This window comes from Chlorocebus sabaeus, chromosome 8, assembly GCF_047675955.1.
Source record: "Chlorocebus sabaeus isolate Y175 chromosome 8, mChlSab1.0.hap1, whole genome shotgun sequence".
Taxonomy (NCBI): domain Eukaryota; kingdom Metazoa; phylum Chordata; class Mammalia; order Primates; family Cercopithecidae; genus Chlorocebus; species Chlorocebus sabaeus.
Window position 1 is genome coordinate 40,422,193 of NC_132911.1, and position 24,084 is coordinate 40,446,276.

The 24,084-nt window shown below is 38.0% G+C and overlaps 1 protein-coding gene across 3 annotated transcripts in view; it reads right to left on the bottom strand.

Moving 5' to 3' along the window:
* The window catches only part of ZMAT4 (zinc finger matrin-type 4), a 366,003-nt gene that overhangs the window by 122,257 nt on the left and 219,662 nt on the right, over positions 1-24,084 (bottom strand). For 2 of the 3 annotated variants that reach the window (XM_073018043.1, XM_007962271.3), the window contains exon 5: positions 13,280-13,507. The exons of the other annotated variant lie outside the window; for it this stretch is intronic. In XM_073018043.1, the coding sequence (XP_072874144.1) occupies positions 13,280-13,507 (228 nt within the window). The remainder of the gene's footprint in view (positions 1-13,279; positions 13,508-24,084) is intronic. 3 annotated transcript variants of the gene reach the window in all.

A 24,084-nucleotide genomic window follows, 5' to 3' on the forward strand; every position in this document is an offset into this window, starting at 1 on the left:
GCTGGGATTACCGGCATCAGCCATCATGCCCAGCCAGTGTTTATTAAATATTAGTCAAAATGAGATAGTAAACAAATACGTCAATAGGTATGTTCTACTTTGAGTAAACCTGACATTTGTTTCTTATAACATAATCTCAGTTCACAATCAGTTAGAGAATCCTATCTACTGCAGAAAATTAGGTCCATCTGCAGCAGCTTTAAAATAAAAGACACTTAAGGCTACTTTTTTCCATGGACTTAAAGTTACAATTTTAGAAACAAACAAAATAGTTTCCCATTTGTTCTAGGACAGGTTTCTCCTGATTTTGCATCTTTTCACAAGCATCTCTTGTCTTGTCAAATGAATGTGGGCCACAAAAAAGCCCATAGCTTTTTAAAGGCAGCATAATGGATACATCTTCCTAGAACCTTACGAAACCACTATGCTGAGCTCCTGTGAAATACTATACCGGTTCTTGAGCTTAAACTAAACAATAGAGATCTTCAGTCAACGCCCAGGAAGGAAGGGTCTTAGAGCACTGAGGAGAAAAATGAATTGGTTAGCAGTTTCACATGATATTGTCAGCTTCTTCAGTGTAGCCAAAATTGGTAACTAAAGAACAGGTTAAGACCCAGGTTTTTTTTTTTTTTTTTTTTTTTTTTTTTTGAGACAGGATCTCACTCTGTCACCCAGGCTGGAGTGTGGTGGTGCAATCATGACTCACTGTAATCTTTGCATCACAGGCTCAAGTGATTCTCCAAGCTCAACCTCCTGTGTAGATGGGACTACAGGTGTGCACCACCATGCCTGGCTAATTTTTTTTAATTTTTTATAGAGGTGAGGCTTCACTGTGTTGCCCAGGTCAATCTCAAATTCCCATGCTCAAGCAATCCTCCCACCTTGGCCTCCCAAATTGCTGGAATTCTAAGCATAAGCCACCACGCCCGGCCCAGGCAAGCACTTTGGATATGAGTAGGGTTGTTTTGTTGTTGCTTTTGCCCTTTACTTGGTCAACATCTAATAATAGAGAACAGTGTTTCCATATATCAAATGTAGGGCTGTTTTCAATGTAGTAGCTGACTCTAATATTTAAAATCCGGATAGGATTCTAATTTCCTGCTTGAGTTTGCCCACAGTGCATAAATGGATGCAGTAGTGCAAAAATGATTTCATTTTAGAAGCCAGGCTCTCATTTCTTTTGGAACCTAGTCAATGATGATGGAAGAGTTAACTAAGCTTCTTTAGAGAGTGTTCCATTTATTAGCTTCATTAATAACAATAACAGGCAAAAACCCATCCTAGCTGAACGAAGAATGCCCCTACAGGATGTAAATACACGACTGAGAATGCTCATCAATTATATTTCTTGTTGGATTTGAGACTGAACAGAAATCTAAATTATTACTCATATTACTCATTACATTTCTGTTTTTCCTATTGGCATTCCTAATAGGAAACGCTAGCCTTGCCAAGGTGTCTTTGAGAATTCTAATATACAGGCTCATTTTCATTTTGCTAACTGGAAGAGCACTCTGAATAGCGCACCAAAAAATATATCTTTTACTTGTTCCACTTCTCTCCCTTGTCCCCTCTTCCTTGACCTCTGCCTCAGTCTCTTCCAGGCCCTCAGCAGGCCTCTGCATGAATTTGATTTGGTTTCCTGGCCTTCAGAATCTCCTCACTCCCATTATCACATCCTCTACTGACAAGTATTCATCTCTCTACTCAAAAACACATCAGTGACCACCAAATACAGTTCTGCTTTGCCTGACATGCAAGGCCATTTACAATTTGGTTCCAATCTGTACTCTCAGCCTTCTCTTACCTTCACCTAACCCATCTGACCTGAGTGCTAGTTATGATCCCCCTTCCCCAGCTCTCTATGCCTGTAGTCATGCTGATACCTCTGCTCTAGGGAAACTAGCCGCCAACTTCTACATGTCTCAATGCTGACTTCAAGTTGGAAGTCATTTTTTCTGTGTTCTCCATTTCCAAAGCATTGTGGTTGGAGGGTTCCTAAGCTCCTTTTTTTTTTTTTTTCACAATTTGTGTTATGTTTGTTTCAATAAAATATTAACTTCTCCCCCATCCCTTCCTCAGACTTCAAACCCTTTGAGATTAGAGGATGAGTCACATTCCTGTGTAAATTCAAGCACAGGGCCTCTCACATAACAGGTACTTAGTGTGTTTGAATATGTGAATGAATGAATGACAAAATGAGTGAACGAAAATTATCTCTTCTATATCACACTATTTTCCCACTTCATTCCTACCCCAATAATATGACAGGAACATGAGCCATTTAAGCAGCTTAATTATCTGATCCAATATGTGGGCTCTGAAGATCAGAGTGAGTCTACACAGAACAGCTGAGGTGTCAAAACACATTAAAACTAATAATGCAAAAATAACCAAGTGTAATCTAAGCTGAGTATTTTCTCTGGTACCTCTTCACTAACATTCAATTTAGAACTGTGTTCTGTAATTATCGTATCTGTTTAAAGTCCCTATTTTCTGCTTATTCTTAACTAGATACAATACGTACAGCTTTCAGAGATTGAAAATATTAGTGTAGAGAACTAATGCTTTTATTTCAATTGATTAAACATAATCAAAGTACATATTAATTGACACTAGTTTCTATCAAGTATTCAGTACTTGAAAATGCGGAATCCTCGGTTTGAGACCCGTAATTCTGACTGCACGCAGAGAGTGGAGAATGTGGAGCATAGTTTTTCCACTGGGTGACAGGAGGGAGACCGACCCGCCAGGACTTCTATCAGCAACACCTTGTTGTGGGTACTGTGGGTAATACGAAGAAGTTCTAACAAATAGAATGTGTGGAAGTGGTGCTCAGAGACCTTCCAGTATCATAGAAAGGGGAACTTCCTCCAGATGCTGCCTTGGATCATTCACTCTGTAGGAAGCCAGCGAACACAACACCCGTACGTTCAAAATCTCGGGGAGAGGCCCACAAGGAGACAAAGGCCTCTCACTAACAAGCCAGGAGTGTGAGTGATCTGCCTTTTCTCTCTTCTTCTACTTAGCTTTTTAAATGTACACATCGCTCTCTTCTTGGTGCATAGTTATTCAGATTTCGACAAAACCATATAGCCAGGTTGCCACCACCATGATCAAAGTATAAGTTCCATTATGCTTCCAATACCCCACTATCATCAGTCTCTCCTGCCATCCCTAATATCTGGCAATCACTAATCTATTACCCAGAATGGAATGAGCCGGCTTTAGGAGTAGACCCTCCAGCCTCTTTCAAGCTTTCAGATGACAGCAGCCCTGGTTGATGTCTCTGCTACAACATTATGAAGAACCTCAAGACAGAATCAATGAGCCAAGTCACTCCCAAATCCCCTCACGGAAACTGTGAGAGATAAGAAGCGTCGTTTGTTGTTGTAAGCCACTAAGTTTGGAGGTAATTATTGCACAGCAATAGTTGCATTGGTTACCTTATAAAACTGTTTTTTAAAATTATTATTGCTATTGACATTTACCTAGAGTGCCTTTCCTTTCATTGGTCTTGGAGCAGATCCACAGCCTGAGTGCCCATGCACAGGTAACTTGGGTACCTGAAGGTAGAAGAGTGTCATCACATTGAAATGACTAAGCTGTCCACTGCCCGAGATGTGGATAAAGGCCATGTCAAGGTTAAGTGGAAGAAAATACAAGGCAGTTAATCCTGTCACTTGAAAGCTCACAGCAGACATAATTCAAAACATAAAGCCCTAGCTGGGCATGGTGGTGGATACCTGTAATCCTAGCTACTCAGGAGGCTGAAGGAGGAGAATCACTTGAACCTAAGAGGCAGAGGTTGCAGTGAGCTGAGATTGCACCGCTGCACTCTAGCCTGGGTGGCAGAGCAAGACTCTGTCCATTCCCCACCCCCCCAAAAAAAAGACACAAAACAAAAAATGTAAAGCCCTCTCAATCACCAGGTTCTGCTTATCTTGAGACAAATCTGCTCCTCTATCTCACGTACTACTTTCATGATTCGAAGTTCTAGATAAGCTGCCTGCATCCTCTTGCAATCCACCCCCATTTCCACACACAGAGGCAGCGGCTGCATTACAGGGGGAGCTACTGTACATTCTAGGGGCCTCTCCAGCAGTATGTCTTCTCTTTCTAGAACTTTGCCTCTCTCACCCAGGCCCCCATGAATAGTGACTATGGCTCTTTGCATAGCTATATTCACTCCAGTAGAGATGGAGTCATAAAGATGGGGGAATGTCCTTTGTTAAAGGTACATAATGCGTGTTGCCAATAATCCATTCCCAGAAAACTCAGAGTTGGCTGTACTTATTCTATAATTGAGTTCAAAGCAAGTTTTCTACACAAAAAATATTTAAGTCTCACAAACTCAACTGTTTTAAACAAAAGAGTTAAATACTCAGGCTTCTGGGTGGTCAATGATGAATCACCAGAAACTGTGATACCCTCAGTGAGGAGTCGTGGGGTCTAGCCCTGACTTAAAAGGGAACAGTCACTTCATGTCTCTCAGTCTCAGCATCATTCTCTGTAAAAAGAAAGGATATAATTCAATGATATTGACTGTCTTTTCCAGCACGACTCAGCTTATGGTTCTTGAAAACATTATTAAATTTTTTAATGAATTCTTTTGTTCTGTGTCTTCAGATGAGAATTACAATAGAATAGTCTCATTTCCTCTGCAACAATAAAATAACTGTGCATTTTTCCATCCTAAAGTATTTAAAAGAATAAATGATAAAGGTATGCAAAATGAATATTCTATCTTAACCTAGCCATAATTTTATAATTTATATTGCCACTGTTTCTAAGTAAGAAACTGCCTTCTATCTGTGTTTTATACTGGCAAGAATAATTTAATCTATAAAGAAAACCTATAAAGTACTCTCTGACCATTGAACTTTATAATTCTGTCACTCAATAACTTCCTTTGTTTTCTACATTAGATTACATATACAGGAAGATAAGACTTTTTTCTTATTAATTTAAAACTTGGAAGTAGAGACAGGTATCATCTGTTTTTCTGGAACAAATAACACTAAAGTTGAGTCAGTAATCAAGTTATACATATTCATAACCATCTAGGCCAACCTCATTTATAATTCTTTGTTAATCTACGAAAATAATTTTATTTTTAAAAATTTGATTTGCTACTTGAAGCAAAGGCAAGAATAACACAATTTCACAGGGTTCCCAATGATTCGTGTGAAAATTTAAAAAATACAAAAGGAGGAAATGATTTGCACCATTAAAGTGTATACTAATAACAAGTAGAAAGTTATGTGTAAGTCACAGGAATCAAGGTCAATGAACAAAATTCAATTTCATTTTCTATATATCAGCAACACATAAAATAAAATTTCAAAAATACAATACAATGTATACTAGGATTAAACACCACAAAATTTAGTTGACTTTCAAACAAGTTTGAACTGCAAGGGTCTATTTATACACACATTTTTTTCAATCGATATATCGGAAAAATATTTGGAGATTTGCGACAATATGAGAAAACAGATGAACCACAAAGCCTGGAAATATAAAAAATTAATAAAACTTAGGTATGTCATGAATGCCTAAAATATATGGAGATACTAGTCTATTTTATCATTCACTATTATAACATATACAAAAATCTATTATTAAAAGTTGAAAGTTATCAGAATTTTCACACATATACACAGACTGCATGCATGGCGCCATTTGTAGTCAAGAGAAATGTAAAGAAATGTAAAGATGCAGTATTAAATCATAGCTGCATAAAGTTATTGTAGTAAACACTATCTTGCAATAATTTTTTTTTTCTTTTTTGTTTTTTTGAGACAGAGTCTAGCTCTGTCACCAGGCTGGAGTGCAATGGCACAATCTGGGCTCACTGCAAGCTCTGCCTCCCGGGTTCACACCATTCTTCGGCCTCAGCCTCCCGAGTAGCTGGGACTACAGGCACCCGCCACCACGCCCAGCTAATTTTTTGTATTTTTGGTAGAGATGGGGTTTCACCACGTTAGCCAAGATGGTCTCGATTTCCTGACCTCGTGATCCGTCCGCCTCGGCCTCCCAAAGTGTTGGGATTACAGACGTGAGCCACCGCGCCTGGCCCTGTCCTGCAATAATTTCATAACTATCTCCTGTTGCAATGAGCACAAGTATTGTGAGGATTCACCTACAATGCCATGTGATGCTAATCATCTCCACGTGAGCAGTTCGTCTCCCCAGTAAATTGTGTATTGCAGTAAAAAGTGATCTCTCGATGTTCTCATGTATTTTTCATCATGTATTTTTCATCACGGAAAAGTCATGACTACAAGTATGAGTTGAATTGTTTGATATGTACTGTGGATGGAGATCTTCAGATTGGTTGCCTGCCACCTCAAGATAAATGAATCCAGCATAAGGTCCGTTGTTTAAAAAAAATGAGCAACAACAACAACAAACAAAAAAACGAGAAAAAGAAACCTATGAAGTTGTTGCTATAGCTACATCAGCAGGCATAAAAACCTTGCACTTTATGAGAAATACTTTTGGCCTCGTATTGAAAATGCAGCTTTTATGTGGGTGCAGTATTGCTATAAGAAAGCATACCTAATATGATTTGAGAAAAAGAAAAAGTGAATTCATTGTACGACAACTTAAAGCAAAGGGAAGGTGAAGGATCTAAAGTTGCAGAAGTTAATGCTGGCAAAGGAAGGTTCGATAATAGGAGTAGCAGCTTCTGCCAACAAAGAAGCGTCAGAAGAGCTCCCAGACATCAAGAAAATTAGTGAGGAGTGGCTGGGCGCAGTGGCTCATGCCTGCAATCCCAGCACTTTGGGAGGTTGAGACAGGCAGATCACTTGAGGTCAGGATTGGAGACCAGCCTGACCGACATTGAGAAACCCCATCTCTACTAATAATACAAAAATTAGCCAGGTGTGGTGGCACGCACCTATAGTCCCATCTACTCCAGAGGCTGAGGCAGGAGAATTGCTTGAACCCAGGAGGCGGAGGTTGCAGTGAGCCAAGATGGCGCCACTGCACTCCAGCTTGGGCGACAGAGCGAGACTTTGTATCAGAAAAAAAAAGAAAGAGAAAGAAAAAAAGAAAATCATCCTCCTGAATGGGCCTTTAATGCAGAAAAAATTGCCCTATTCTAGGGAAAAAAATGCCACTAAGGACACTTATTAGTAAGGAAGAGAGGCAAGCACCAGGATTTAGGCAGGAAGGGATAGGCTAACTCCACTGTTTCGTGCAAATGCAGTCAGGTTTATGATCAGCACTGCCCTTATCTGTAAAGCTGCTACCCACCTTTCCCACCAGCTTTGAAGGGAAAATATAAACACCAGCTGCCAGTCTTCTGGTTGTACAAGAAGTCCTGGACAACAACAACCAAAGTTTTTCTGGATTGGCTCCATCAATGCTTTGCCTCTGAAATCAGGAAGTACCTTGCCAGTAAGGAACTGCCTTTTAAGGTGGTTTTATTTATTTATTTATTTATTTATTTATTTATTTATTTATTTATTTTCATATCAGACAATGCCCTTGACTACCCGGAACCCATAAATTCAACACTGAAGGTGTCAAAGTTGTTTATCCCCAACTAAACACAATGTATATCATTCAGGCCCTAGGTCGGGGGTCAGGAACTTTAAAGCTCATTACACACCGTACTCTATGGACAGGACTGTGGACACTATGGAAGAGAACTCTGATAGAGAAAACATTATGAAAATTTGGAATCTAAGGCCTAACATAACAGACACTACACCAGAGGAATTAACAGAAGACAACTTGATGGAACTGAGTGCATCTGAGCCAGTGCCAGATGATGAGGAAGAAGACATAGAAGAAGCAGTGCCAGAAAACAAGTTGATGTTAGACAATTGTGCAGAAGGGGTCTAATGATTCAAGACTGCTTTTTCACTTCTTTTATGACATGTGCCCTAATATGACACAGATACTGAAATAAAAGCAAGCAACAGAAGGACTGATACTGTAGAGAAACATTTTTAGAGAAGTGAAAAAGCAAAAAGTCAGAGAAATGATAATGTATTTCATAAAGTTACACTGAGAGTGTCTGACTCTCTGCCTCTCCTTCCACCTTCTCTGCCTCTTTTGCCTCTGCCACCCCTGAGAAACAGAACCAACCCCTCCTCTTCATCCTACTCTACCTACTCAACATGAAGATGATGAGCTCTTCCACTTAACAAATAGTAAATATATCTTCTCTTCCTGATGATTTTCTTAATAACATTTTATTTATGTTACTTTATTGTAAAAGTACAGTATAAAATATGTTTAACCCACAAAATATGTTTTAACAAACTATGTTATTGGTAAGGCTTCCAGTCAACATTAGGCTATTAGTAGTTAAGTTTTTGAGGAGTCGGAAGTTATTTGCAGATTTTCAACTATGTAGGGGGTTGGTGCCCCTGATCCTTGTGTTGTTCAAGAGTCAGTTGTACTTGGCGATACATTTAACAAATGATGTGCAAAACCTTTACACTGAAAACTACAAAAAATTGCCTATACAACTTAAACATAAATGAATAGAGACATAGAGGATGTTCATGGATTGGAAGACTCAATACTTTGAAGAATTTAAATAAATTATTCACAAATTGATCTATAAACTGAATTCAATCCCATTCAACATTCTAACAAAGCTTCTATGCAAGATTGATTCTAAAATTTATGTAGACATTTAAAGGACTTAGAATAGCCAAATAATCTTGAGAAAGAAGAAGGAAGTTGGAGAACTTGCACTACCTCATTTCGAGACTTCTAGAATGCTGAAAAATCATTACAGTGTGGTGCTGCTATAAAGAGATACATGGAACAGAACAAATTGTCCAGATATAGACTCACACAATCAATAGATGTTCAATAAAGGTCCTTCAAGGCAATTCAATGAGGAAAAGTGAATATTTTCTGCAACTTTCTGTAACAACTGTGTAAATATATGAAAATAAAATAAATTTTAACCTTTACTTCATACTGTACACAAAAATTAATTTCAGATGCATCATAATCCTACATGTAAAAGTTAAAACTATGAAATTTGTAGAAGAAAACATACAAGAATATCTTGGTACAGGCAAAGATTTTTTTAGGTAAGACACAAAAAGCAATGATTATAAAAAATAAAAAAGTTAAGCTAGCCTCCCAAAATTTAAAAATGCCTGCTCATCAAAAGACTTAAGAAAATTAATAGCCAAGTCACAAACTAAGAGAAAATAATCATAATGTATATATCCAACAAAGAATGTGAATCCATAATATGTGAAAACCTTCTATCTCATCTCATTAATAAAAGGTAAAAAAACCAAATTTTAAAAAATAGATAAAAGACATAAACACTTCACAAAGATAGATACACAAATGACCAATAAGCACATTTAAAAAATACTTGATGGCTGGGTGTGGTGGCTCAGGCCTGTAAATCCAGCACTTTGGGAGGCCAAGGTGGGCGAATCACGAGTTCAAGAGATCAAGACCATCCTGACCAACATGGTGAAACCCCATCTCTACTAAAAATACAAAAATTAGCTGGGCGTGGTGGCACGCACCTGTAGTCCCAGCTACTTGGGAAGCTGAGGTGGAAGAATCTCTTGAACCCAGGAGGCAGAGGTTGCAGTGAGCTGAGATCGTGCCCCTGCACTCCAGCCTGGCAACAGAGCAAGACTCTGTCTCAAAAGAAAAAAAAAAAGTACTTGACATCATTAGTCAATATGGAAATACGAATTAAAGGCATCATGAAACACCCTCCTATACACACTAGAATGTCTAAAAGTTAAAAGACTGACACGAACAGATGTTGGTGAGGCTATGGAATTTTTATATGTTGGCTTTTTGAAGTGCAAAATAATGCAACTATTTTAGATTTTGGCAGTTTCTTATATAGTTAAAAATACATGCAACTTATGACCCAGCAATCCTATGCCTATTTACCAAGAGAAGTAAAACATACGTTGACAAAAAAAAGTCTTGTGCAGTAATGTTCATGAAAGCTTTATCTAAAATAGCACCAAAATAATCCAAAGGTCATCAATGAACAGAGTGGATAGACAAATTATGGTAGTTTTGTCTATAGTATACTACTCAGCAATAAAAACGGTACTCCTTTGCTTTATATGCTATAAATGGATAAATTTCATAAACAATGTGAGATCCACAATAAGCCAGACACACAAGAAATATGCATTTTATGATTCCACTTATATGGAGTTTTAGAACCAGCAAAACTAATTTATGATGAAAAAATGAGAAAAATGGTTCTCTAGAATGGAGGGTTGGAGTTGACATGGAAATTTTCCCATGATGGAAAAGTTATATATCTTAATAGGTCTGTGGGCTACACAGGTATTTGCACTGTCAAAACTCATAGAACTGTAACACATAATATCTCTGCATTTCACTATCATAAAATATGCATCATTTTAAAAAATTAAAACAAAATTAGAAACAGTTTCTTATAAAAATATTAAATCAGAATCCTTCTAGAAATGAAAATGATCGCCATGTAAAGAATGTAAGATTTCAGGTGATTTTGTTTTAGGGCATTCTCTGTTCATTCATTCAGTCATTCAGCAACTATTGAGTAACTATTATGTGTCTGTCACTATTCTAGGTGTTTTGAACATATAAATGAGCAAACCAGACATAGATGCCTGCTTCTAAGGTGCTAATAATCTATAAAGTGAGTAGAGAGAAAGAAAATACAAAAAACATAAATAAGTAAACAAGGTAGTGTTTAAAAATGTGAGAAGAGCTATGAGAGAAATAGAAAAAGCCTACCATCCAGTAACATTGCTATATCATGCTTCAGCTGCCTGCTACCATTTTATTAAAGTCATGGGTATGTCTATATTTATGGATTAGCATTTTTGCCTTTATTAATTGATTGATCGTACAATAGAAGCATTCCAGGAATAGATGGGGGCGTGTGTGGCATGTGTGTGTGTGTTTCAAAGTGCCAGGTTATCATAGTTGCTTTATTCTTAAGCTTTTGCAATATTTAATGCTTGAATAAATATCTATCAAGATATCACCTGGAGCATGTGGAAAGGTTGGTTTCAAGGGCATTGTGCTCAATGCTAATCGCATTCCATGGGCTACTGAGTCACAGTCACATTGAGTTATCGAGTCAAAGAGCAGCCTTTTTGTCTTCTGTATGAAAGACAAGCTGCTCAAATGTAACAGAATTCAGACACCCAAGTCATTAAGATGTAGTTGTACATAAAAGATGCAGCACTGATAATTCAAAATAGACAGGAAGAATGTGCTCTAGGAATAATTTTTCTTCAAGTCATAATATCTGGCACCAAACATAAATAAAGCCCTGTTTTTCTCCTTCAGTGCCCTGCTGGGAAGGAGTCAGTGAGACAACTTGTTATCTGCCAGTAACACAGGCATTGCAGGTAGGCCTTCAGCTATGGAGAGACCCTGCCTATTTTCTTTAACAAGACATAGACTGAAAACATGAAATTCTCCATCAAAAAGCAGTAGTACCATTGACTCAAAAGCTTCTGCAATGAGATTATCCAACATACTGAAATATGAAGCCCCAAGTTGCTTTTCTGTAGCTAGAACACATACACAAAAATAAAGTGTTTTTAATGTTTGCTCTTTTTTTGCTGTTTTTAATCAGGTCTTTTAGGAAAAATCAATCTCTAATCAAGCTCTATATATGTAGCTATGAATCTCCAACCTTAAATCTATGCTGCAGTGTAAGATTCTTCCATGATGACTTAACTGTCTTTAGCTTGTTTCCTGACCTTTGCCTATGCATATGTGATTCTGCTCATATGGAACGCCTTCTCACCTTCTAAAATGCCACCTACTTTTCTAGTTCCCAATCAAGTGTACTCCCTTGGTGAGATCTTCTGCAACCAACATATTGAGACATTACCTGTCCCTCTTCTCAACTCATTGTAGCATGACCTTTTATATTACTTGTTTTGTCTAGAAATGTTACAAGTCATTTTCTGTTATAATTATCCCCCTTGCAGGTTCACAGTCAGATTAGGGTAATTAGAATTGTAGGCTCTATATCCAGAACCCGATTTAAACCCAGGTTGCCTTCTCCACATTGATTTGTAAATGTTGTTATCTACAGCTTACAGGCATTATGAATGACCTGCCCACAAAAGCTCATCAAATCTGAAGTATAGTACCAATAGCACCCCTTGCAGAATTATTTTTATTTTTCTGAGAAAAATGTATTTTCTCAGAAAATTATAGTATATAATTTTTCTGTACTTCTATATAGCCAACATCAAGCTGATCAAAAGTATGTAGGTGATCAAAAATGCTTAAATGGTTGCTAGTGATAAAATATTCTATTTAGTCCCACAGATTGGTGGATGGCTTCCTAAGGAATCCACAGAATTAATCCTCAGGCTATGTTTTCCAAATTCAGCAGCTTCTGTGAAAACTGACACGAGCTTCAAATGATGCATGGTTTCTAGTTGTCAAGAAAACCCCGTCGGGGGCAGGGGCACGGTGCGGAGGAGTCAGGTGTTGACTACAGACTACATAGTGCCACACAGCATCGTCTTACCGTGATTGTCTGGAGATTTTATTAAACGGGCTTGGGCTTGCTTTAAGTCATTAAATTGAGTCAATTTTGTTGCTTTGTTTTGGCTAAATTTATAAAAGTCCAAAAGTTTAAGATAAGATAATACTATTTGGCCTTTTTAGCATCTTTTTTTATTATTATTTTTATTTTTGAGACAGAGTCTCATTCTGTTGTGCAGGCCAGAGGGGCAATGGCTCAATCTTGGCTCGCTGCAACTTCTGCCTCCTGGTTTCAAGCGATTCTCCTGCCTCAGCCTCCCAAGTAGCTGGGATAATAGGTGTGTGCCACCACACCCGGCTAATTTTTGTATTTTTAGTAGAGATGGGGTTTCACCATATTGGCCAGGCTGGTCTTGAACTCCTGACCTCAAGCAATCCGCCCGCCTCAGCCTCTGATTTAGCATCTTTTTTTTTTTTTAACACTACTACTCTACGAAAGCATTCAGTAAAGAAGGCAGTTAAAGATAAAGCAGAAGGAAAATAATTCAGTTCATGATTGTGCCTTTGGTTTGAAAAGCGGTCAATAATAATATGGAAATAAACACTTTGAAACAAAGGAGATTATAAAAATTAAACTAAAGTAAGTCTTCTGCTCATTTCCTTTCTTATCCATTTCCTTTGGGTGAGCCTCACTTTTTCCTTAATAATTAAAGCAAGAAGAAGAATCATTCCAATTTGTGAAAGCCCCCTCTTTTCTCTGAAAGCCCAGTTTTGTGGCAGAAGTGAGAAGAGCTGCCCTTACCTCTCAGTTCCCCCATATCCAGGGTTGTCCCCAGTTGTTCTAATAAAGCAACTCTTGCCGCATTCTTTTTGTGTTTCTTGCCATCATAATGTTGCTGGGCCATCAGAGGGTTATTAAACCAGGCTGCACAGAGCCCACAGTATCTGTCTGAATCTCTTCTTTGATAGGGAGATGCGACCACCGGAGCAGTGTCCATCCGTGGGGGCTTAAGTGGGCTCAGGGGTGTTGCTGTGAAAGGAAACAACCAGAGAACCACAGCCACGTTAGTACAACACTGAGTCCACTCTTCCCCAATACCTGAAGACCAAAAGTCTCGTGTTCACTCTAGAGCTTAAATATCCCCAAGACTTCATTGACAGCAGGAAAATTAGCCCCACTAGCTTTCATTTTTGAGTTGGGACACAAAAATTCTTAATGTATTGAGATCAGAGTTTGCATATTGTTATGCCAAAATCTGATAATTCAAGAGACCATCCCTTAGGGGAAAAATAAGATTTTTAAAAATAAGTTATCAGTTATTCCCACTGTGGCTCTCAGGAGCTATGGACAATAGCTCTAAGTATTTGGCTGCCTGGAGTAGCTTTGTAAACATGATTATTGAAAGCCTTTCCCACTCACTTTTAAAATACATTCTGCTCTAACACGGGCATTTAGAGGGAAAAAAAAGTGTAGTAAAATACAGGGGACAAGCTCAATGAGCCAGGTAAAACTTGAGCAATAACTTAATTTTTCTAGCATCACTAATAAAGCAATAAGCCTATTGTAATTGCCTTCAATTATTTTTGCGTGTGTGTAACACTAAAAATAAATATTGGATAAAATGCAACTAAATAAATAAATTCTTAGAGGTAAGGGAGTGATCTATCAGTCAAAATAAAACTAATACTTGAAGTAAACATTGGACAATCATGACTTAAAAGATTCTGAATGAATGAATGGGACGTTTGTGTGATATAAATGTAATTAATTGATAAATAAAGGATTTGGCTAAGTGGTAGAAACTGATCTTTTGGTGATGTGGGTTGTATTAATTGAGGAAGTCATGCTAATTTTATTGTCAGCTGCTTCGGTTTATTGTAATAGGCTATTTTCAACCTGTACCTGCTAACATTGATGCTGAAATAACAATGTTTTTCTAAAAACCAAAAGAAAAATTCTATAGATTAGGTGTACTTATCTAAACATAATAGACATGTATCACTATTTTGAGATTGCATTGTTCCACCTATTAAATTAACATTTTATTGTGAGTTTAGGATTATTTGTGGTCCAGAAAACAAACAAACAAACAAAAAGAGTCTAACTTGAAGGAGCTTACTAATGGAAAGTAAAAATAACTTTTCTTTTCTATGCATTACAACATACAAGTTGCTTCCATCCTTAGAAGGACTATGACTTGGGTTTTTATCCCATTTCTCAGATGATAGATTTCAGAAATGCCAGTGGCTTACTGAAGGTGACATGTCTACTGATGGGAAAAACAGGACTCAAACGAAATCTGGAATTTCCAAAGCCAATATTCCCTTCAATACCCTCCTAACGATCTTTTTCATACTTCTTAATAAGCAAAGGAACATTTGCTTATTAGATCCATCATCTTTCTATTTCATGTAAGATTTCATTAAAGTTTGGAAAAAAATTCCGATCCAAATATTTTGGAGAAGAAATCAACATGTAAATTATCACATGGGCCATTAGTCCTAACACAGTATAGCAGAATCCTGTGTGTGTTCTTGGTCTCTGAGATGTGGGATGCAGCTGGCAAAACCATGAGCATTAGGGTTGTTGTTCCAAGGAAAAGTTGAGGTCTGAGACCTCAATAACAAGTTAAGGAACCAATTAACCAACTCCCCAAGCTTTCAAGTAACTTTTAGGTGGACTTTTATTTTTTTGACTAAATAATTTAATATAGAAACAAATACTTGTTAAATGACATTTTAATTCAAGTAATGCCTGTATCATAACAGTATTTCTAAGAAGCTCTTTTTTCTTTATCCAGAAATTTCATCATATCAAGAAGTTTTAGCTAGTTTAGATTAAACTTAATGGTGTTATTTCTATAGGGACTCACAAACAGTATGCCTCTTAAAAGCCTCATTGCAGGATTTGGTCATATATCACCATGTAGAAATAAAACTCAAATGTGGGCCATTCCAGCAGCCTCCCAGTATCATTCTGCTATGACTTAGAAATAAAAGCTACAAATATGCAGTTGACCTGGATGCGAAAAGATCTCTATCCACTCTTCTGAAGGTAATTGAATCTCACTTCCAAAGTTTCCTGAATCCTTATCAATTTCTGAGGATTTATAGCTACCTATTGTTTTTGATGGCAATGGAAAACATATCAAATGTTTACAATCTGAATAAATGTTGACTCTTGAAGCATAATTTATTTTTCTTTAAAGTAAGCCCTATAAAACATTTCAGTTGATTTTATCAATTGATACCTTCTATACCATATCCTGGTAGGAGTGAGACACAATAGAATATTCATCAAATAAGATAATCTTATTTTGCAGGTAAGAAAGTAATGTGATGTTACATTGGTATTGTAGCTTCTCCCTCTGAATAATTCTACTATCTTGTGTATAACCTGAAAGTTTAAAGGAGTTTTTTTGTTTGTTTGTGTCTGTTTTAACTGTCTTCACTCATTTCAACCCAGCTTATATTCCCTTAGTGCCTATAAAAGCAGGAAAAGGCAGTAGCATAAAAACAGCCTTGAATCAAAATCAGAACTCTGGTTGGGTGGGACTCCACCATCAGTGAGCTGTGTGACCTTTGGCAAACTTCTAATGTCCCTGGTTTCTTCAAGGTAAAAATTTAGGCTCACCATCCCTTTTAAAATTAACATACTTTGCAGCTAACCCATACAGTGTGGACGGAACAAATTGTGGAAACTCTCTCCCTTGTACAGCTTTGATTCAATGCCAAATATAGAAATTATGTGGGAGGAGAGTAGTTTCCATGTTTTAATGGTAAATCTGTGTGTGTACATGAACCATAACACTTACATTCTTTGGCGAGTGTATTTTTCCAATAAAATGAACAAAGAGTGGGGCAAAGATTATCTTTTGGTTTAAAAACATGCTTTAAAAATACTTTAGTTGACATGTGGTTAATTTTTATTTTGATTTCGTAGTTTGTTTTTATTCTAATTGCAAAAAAATAATTAACTATTTACTTTACCTACCCTTTATATAGATTCGATCAAAAGTCGATTAATCAAAACCAGTAATTTCAACATTAGACTCACCAGGCTTTAAAAATTTCTGTGTCCAGACTGTGCCCCAGATCAATTGTATCAAAACCTCTGGGGGTGGGAAGGAAGCATCAGGATGTTTTTAAAACCTCCCTCCTCCCACAGCCTGATTCGTGTTTCCAAAGCAGGGCCAATGTTGAGAACAAATGATCTAAATATTGCCACATTTTCTTCGAAAATAACTATGAAATGAAGCTTTCTTAGATCTTCACATAAAAGAAAGCAGCATAAAACGTCCAACAGCAATGGAGCTAGTTTTGCTGAAGGCAATAGCCAAAATATCACATCATCCATGAGAGAGAAAGAAATAATTACTCGCCTTTTTAAAACCCCAATTAATTTTCCCATTTCCCATAACATAAAAGAGTCTCTAAAATAGCAGCTAACATTATAAATTAATATTGGTAAAGTTAGATGGAAATTCTGATTCCTTTCCCCATAAAGAAACTCAAGAGAACATTAAGCTTTTATCCCACCAGCCTTTGCTCAAGGCCATGACCAAAATGGTATGCTGACCTGTACCAGGCTCTCCACATAGCTGTGCACCTCTCTTACAAGATGCTCCTGAATCCCATATGCTTTGTGGGGCCTCAATAACCTAAGCGAGAAGTAGATCTACCTCCTCTAAGCTCATAAAGCATTTACTCACTGCACAATTCATTTGGCATTTCTTAAATACCACCCTGTAACCTTGGCTGTGTGAAAGTGCATCTGTGTGTATGTGTAAGGGAAATTGGAACGGAAGCTCCCATTAGACACTTTTGTGTTGGCCCTCTTCTAGTACATGTTCACACTCCCTGTTTCAATTCATAAAAATGCAAAAACCCCTGAAACTCAAGTTTTTTCAGATTCATTTATTATCAAAACCTGACCTGAAGTCACATGAGATGATTCATAGTCTTTACCTTTGGTATAAACATACATACATATTGCAATAGAATTATTAATATCTTTGGTCATGGGCTGCTGTCCTATCTCCATGTAAACACAGTGAGTGGTATCTGTGCCTTATTATACATCCCAAATCTTACCATTTCTGATTTGCAAAATACAATCAGCCCCGAATATTTTGAACAAAAGATCATGGATCTATGGTGGATTCAGAGTGGGTAAAATCAGTGCAAGATCCTCTACGGCTTAAGCTAATTGGAGCAAGTCAGTTTTCAACACTTGATTTCTAAGAATCACTTCATGATGGGATGAATTTCAACATCACTCTTAGTACCTTGCACAAGGTTTGTCAAGGAGTATGTTATCAGCAGCTATCTGTCACCTGCTGGATATGTCGTCTTGAGTAATAATCTAAAATAATATGCAGATTCATCTTATATTTATTTCTTCCAGGCATAATAACCATAGTTGATTTAAGGATAAAAATATTTCCACAGCTCCTGTGTGTGTCTCTATATTAGTCTGTTCTCACCCTCCTAATAAAGACATACCTGAGACTGGGTAATTTATAAAGGAAAGAGGTTTCATTAACTCACAGTTCCACAGGGCTGGGGAGGCTTCAGGAAACTTACAATCATGGCAGAAGGGGAAGAAAACACATCCTTCTTTACATGGCAACAGGAAGGAGAAATGTCAAGCAAAGGAGGGGAAAGCCCCTTATAAAGCCATCAGATCTTGTGAGAACTCACTCACTATCGCTGGAACAGCAGCGTGGGGCAACCACCCTCATGATTCAATTACCTCCCACTGGGTCCTGCCTCCCACAACAAGTGGGGATTATGGGAACTACAATTCAAGATGAGATTTGGGTGGGGACACAGCCAAACCATATCAGTCTGCATCAGAAAATTTCCTCATTCTGTAATTGTCTACACTGTCTAATTGTCTAACATATTCTACAACCTGACTCTTTACGGCACCAGCACTTTGCATGCAACAGACACATAGTGTAAATTCCATGCCTTTTGATGAATAAATGAAAGAATGAATAAAATGTTCTTTACACTATGAGTGAGTAAAGAAATATGGTAACCAAGAGTTTTCTTGTTTCTTCTAGTTTGTGTCATTTAGAGTGTAGGTAGCTAGGTCCCATGCCAGTCAATATAAATATAAGCCACTACATGACAAGGTCCTGGTGGCTAAATTGTGGAAGGGTAACATGTCAAAGTGTACATACATACTACAGTCTCTCTCCTTCTTTTGAATTCAAACTAAATATATTAAAATATATTAAAAGTCATTAAAAGCCCCAAACTTCTATTTTCTGGGGTGGCCTATTTCTGTAAGTTGCAGAGAGTGCATATCTTTCTGGAAAATTTGCTTTCAAAGAGGAAACCATTTACTCGGACTTGTTTATCACGGTATCCAAACCCTAATTCCAGCTTTTGGTATGGCCCCAACCGTCCTGGCTTTCCTGGGACTGAGAGGGTTTCCCAGGACCTGTGGTTTTGGGGGCTAAAATGAGGAAAGTCCTAGGCAAACTGAAATTGGTCACCCCAGCTTCTGAGGACAGACTGGATTTAACATCATCCTGTGAAAATAGTAAAGACTTTGGGAACAACTGTTCCAGATATGAGAGCAGGTGTTTCAACCAAGACAAGATCCACAGACAGATCTCAAAGCTCTGTCAGACCACCAGGTGGATACCATTAGCTGGGGAGGAGGGTGACACCACCAGCAGTGAGACAGATTCTCACCTGCCTGTCTGCCTTCTAGGCCCTTTCAGTTTGTCAAGGAGCCACAGGGTTCTCTGCCATTCAAGCTGGCAACCTACACTCCTCTCTCTCTCTCTCAACATGTCTAACACACACACACACACACACACACACACACACACACACACACACACACTCTTTCTCTCTCTCTCTCTCTTTCTAAATCCCTCATCAAGCTTCCTCCCCAAGCCCCTGGCTCTTTATTTTCTTCCTTCCTTCTTTTCTCCTCTTTTCTCTCCCTTTGCACTCGTGCTTAATGCTTTCTAGGCTCTAGGATAGTGAAGTTTAATTCATTCTCACAAGGGATATGGGGGCTTTTGATATAGAGAAATAAAGCCAGAATTTATTCATTTTAAAGTATGTGGTTTCTCTCTCCTAAGGCATTCTTATCCACAACAATAATTCTTCCCAGTTGTGTGATATCATGCAGTTTATTATATCTGTTCTGTGTGTTTTCTTAAGTTACTCAGAGATCTTGTCTGGTCAATAAGGCAGCTTGAAGCCCAGGGAGATGAATCCACTAGTGTAGAGTCCCTTGATTAATAAGCAGGAGAGGAAGTGGTAAAGACCAGATCTCTGGACTCTAAGACCAGCCCCATATTTCAATGTCAACTTGCTTCCAATAATGCCTACAGAGCAATAGGCCAAATAAACAGACACATTAATTCTAGAATCAAAACACATTTCCTAGGCTTCAACATCTGCTCTCAGTGGGGATTATTTGGAAATGTGCATTTTTTTCTAAAAAAGACTTTTTCGTCCCTATGATAAACTGCCTTTCTTTTTTTCCTACCCTAAATCAAATTAATGACAGTAGTATTTCTTCAGCAAGTATCACTGTTTTTTTGCAAATGCTACCAATAGTAAAGTTAGATCATTCAGTGAGTGGCTTAAGAGGCAGCTGTCAGTGTCGTTCTGTAGTTCCGTCACCACACGGTCCAGCCTCCTCTGCAGGGAAGCACCTCACCTCCATGCCCACCACAAAGTCAGGCCTCATACTTAGATTTCTTTTGCAGCTCTGGCAGAGGCTTGGGCCTCTTGTGTGGATAGTAAATGCTCAATGAACATGTGATAAATACGTGAAGAAAAGTACTGGTGACTTTTAATATCAACTTGGGGGAATTTTCATGTTTTGATAAATATGAGAGCTAAACATTAAATCTTTGATAGTTTCATTAAACTTATTTTACAGGGTTAAAAAAACAAGCTAGATACTCCTAATAGGTGATAGATTAAATAAATTATAGTCATCTATACTGTGAAAAACACACAGCAATAAAAAAAAAAAAAGATATGTTTTAGAAAAGTATTTAGGGACCTAGGGAAATGTTCAGAATATGATGTAAACTAAAAGATGTGGTTTATATGTATAATATCAACAAAATCATTTACACACACAGCTGCAAAACTTTATATAACTATAACTATTACTATTACTATTACTATTACTATGTATAAAACTATGTAGACTAGAAGGCTGTAGATAAAAATCTTAGTAATAGTTGTTTCTGAGTTGTGGAATATGGGTGATCTGCTTTGTACTCATGGATATACACTCCCTGATGCAGATGGAAAACTTTTTTTTTTTTTTACCATTTATATATAGGCCACATTTTATGTTAACTTGTTTTAGTACAAAGTCTAAAAAACACTGCTTAGGGAACTTGTGGTGCCACAACCCAGTCTTAAATCTCAGAAGATTTTATTTCACTGCTTTATTATTAATTTATTGTAGACTTGAGGGAAAATGAGATGGAGGAAGGCTGGCCCAGTCAGAATATAAGGTAAAAGTACCAGCTTCCCTGATTTCTCTAAAAGATCCTGAGAAAAGCAGTTGTCCCACTGTTATCACAGATCCAAATATGGCTCTAATTATTTAGATAAAATGAAGCACCTCTCTTCTCATATGATATGTCTGGATGCGAATTCTGCTACCTAGCACCATGAGATAGAAAAATTTGCATGCTATTTATTTTATGTCACAAAAGAAATTAAAAAGCACTGTAATATATCCAATGTTTCAAAATACATGCCGTTTCACATTTCCTGAGCATACACAAAGACGAGGATGACTTAAGGGGACCATCCAATTCAATTACACATCAACCTTCTAAGTATAATCAGCCTATTAACAGAAGTTGCTTCTTTACCCACACTGCATTCATATATTGTCAGTCTTCATTAAGAGAGTATTCATAGATCATTGATTTTCATTAATATAGAATAATTCCCTCTAGTTTCAGTCACTTGATTAGGTTCTAAATATCGTAAGTATGCCTGTTTTCTGCAGAATTTTAATCTTTGAAAATAAGCCATTAAATAGAACTTTAGAGGGGATAAAAGTCCTTTTATGACTTTCTTGTGTTGCTTGGCAAAATAATCCAAAGGCTGTAATATTCCACACTCTTTACCTTGAAATCAAGAGGCCAGAATCTAAGGTCCATGAGGGCAAGAATTTTTATCCTTTGTTTATTGATAGATTCCAGGTACCCAGAACTGGGTTTGGCACATGATAGGTGTTAAATAAACCCTTCTTGAATGAGGGGAGCAGCTTATTCTCCATTGAGTAATTGACATAACAGAAGAAATCACTTCTCTTACATAAACTGCTGTACTTGAGGACATCCTGTAGGTATAATGATGAATGCCGGAATCAACGATAGCATCCACTCTGTCCAGACGGAGTTGAAAAGCAGTTATTTCCCTACAGTCTATTCATGGTATTAAATCTTCAAACACTACTCAGTCAAGGTGCTACACTCCCTGAGTTCAGTGTCAAAATCTCCAGTTATGGTCACAGTTCTCAAACTCTGTGCAGAGGTGTCCTACGATGACACAAGGAACTAAGTCATAGGAAATCTGTAAGATATTTTAACATTTTGAGGAAAGCCTAGTAACATCTGCTGGACACCACAGGGACCATTAACTCAAGGTAGCTCACAGTTTCAACCTAGATGCTACATTCCTTTTAATTATTTTAATTTCTGTGAAGCTGGGTTTTGGATACTGCTGTGTATGACCAGTCAATCAAATCATTCAGTGAGAAACAAGAAACAAAGGGGTCAGGGTCCAATTTGGTTTTAAAGTTATGCAGTACCCACCAGGCAAACACATTCATTAGTGCAGTTATTTAGGAAGGAAGCAAAAATATTGTTTTTTTTTTTTTTTCAATTTATGGGTATAATTATTTCAGACCAGGCACAGTGACTCATGCCTGTAATTCCAGAACTTTAGGAGGCTGAAATGGGTGGATCACTCAAGCCCAGGTGTTTGGAACCATGCTGGGCAACATGCAAAAAAAACAGGCTCTACAGAAAATACAAAAATTAGGTGAGCATGCTGGCATGTGCCTGTAGTCCCAGCTAGGCAGGGAGGGGCTGAGATGGGAGGATTGCTTGAGCCCATAAGGTTAAGGCTGCAGTGAGCCATATTTGTGCCACTGTATTCCAGCCTGGGACCAGAGGAGATCTTGTCTTAGAAAAAAAAAAAAAATCAGATGGCTACTAAATTATTAGGACATAAGTACTTAAGTTGTTTGGACCTAGCTATTTAATAAACTTACCTATTAGGCATGTCTTTCAACCTCAGGGAATTGCAAAAGAAAAAATACAGAGACATTAAGACTGTGGTAAAATTTTAGCAACACTAAGAGTTACGACTTCATGCTTCTTCCTTCTTTGTGCATTGCTTAGGAAGAATCAATGTTCTGCTAACTGGGCACTGCTAGAAACCACAACGGCCTTTCCTCAGAAACCTCAAACCCCACATTTAACATGGAGTTCCAGACGGACAACGTGGGCTTCCCTGACAGGAACCGGTTGACCCACTGGCACTCCCAACGCCCACTGCAGGTGCTGCTCTTGGAGTACTGAGCTGGAGGCATCCCCTGGATCACAGGCAGTATCCTATAGGAGCTGGAGGACTGGTGCACTGACCCCTGGGAACTGAAACCAGCTTTGGTTCTTTTAATTCTACCAGCCTTCCCCAGACACCTAATCCATACCCCGTGCTCAGGGTTGGGGAATGATTTACTTATCCGGCAGCATTAGCTATTCAACTAGAGAGCCAACTTCCTGGATCATTTCTTATATCCTATGAATATTTATAGAGAATTCAAAGATGAGAAAAGTGATCAGTGCCAGAGGCACAGCAAAGAGAAAGTGCAGGCTAAGTTTAGAGGAAGAGAAACAAAGAGGGTGGCCTTTTGTCCTGGGCTAGAATAGAGCTGTGACTTTAGAATGAATTTAGGGAAGTTGGTGCTGTTCCATTCTGTGAGTGGAATGCCTGTGCCTACACCCGCTCTTCAGCTACCACCTCTACCCCTGAAGAAAGGGACCTCATGGTTTCTCTATTGAACCTCCATTTTGAGTTGCCTCAAGGGTATATCCCTAAAAATAACATTGATCTTAATAACCCATGGTTTGCAAGCTATGAAAATTGGCTCTGTTTTGTATTTAAATGATGAATATTAGCTATGCATATATTTTGCATGTATCACTATGAATTTAATCTAGAAATAAAGCACTTTATCTCAACTGCCATTTGGGAACTGCTTTTCTGAGTCAGACTATGAAATCTCAAAGCAACTCTAGAACTCTTGAGATCAGATGTAAGATAGATGGGGCTACTCTGCTCCATCATGTCAAGTCCCTCCCATCACGAAGATTGAAAGAATTCAGAGTATCAAATGTAAAAGCAAGAAGGTACCCTAGTCCCTGAGGGCTTGAAGACCACACCCCTACACCCCTGCTTCTCAAATTGAGCAATGAGGCTGATGGGCAAAGGAGCGCTGCAAAGGAGGAAGTCAGTTTTAGGGTAGATAAGACTTTGCAGGCAAAAGTTGGAAAATCCTTAGGCAAATTCAGTACTGGGGGAGCA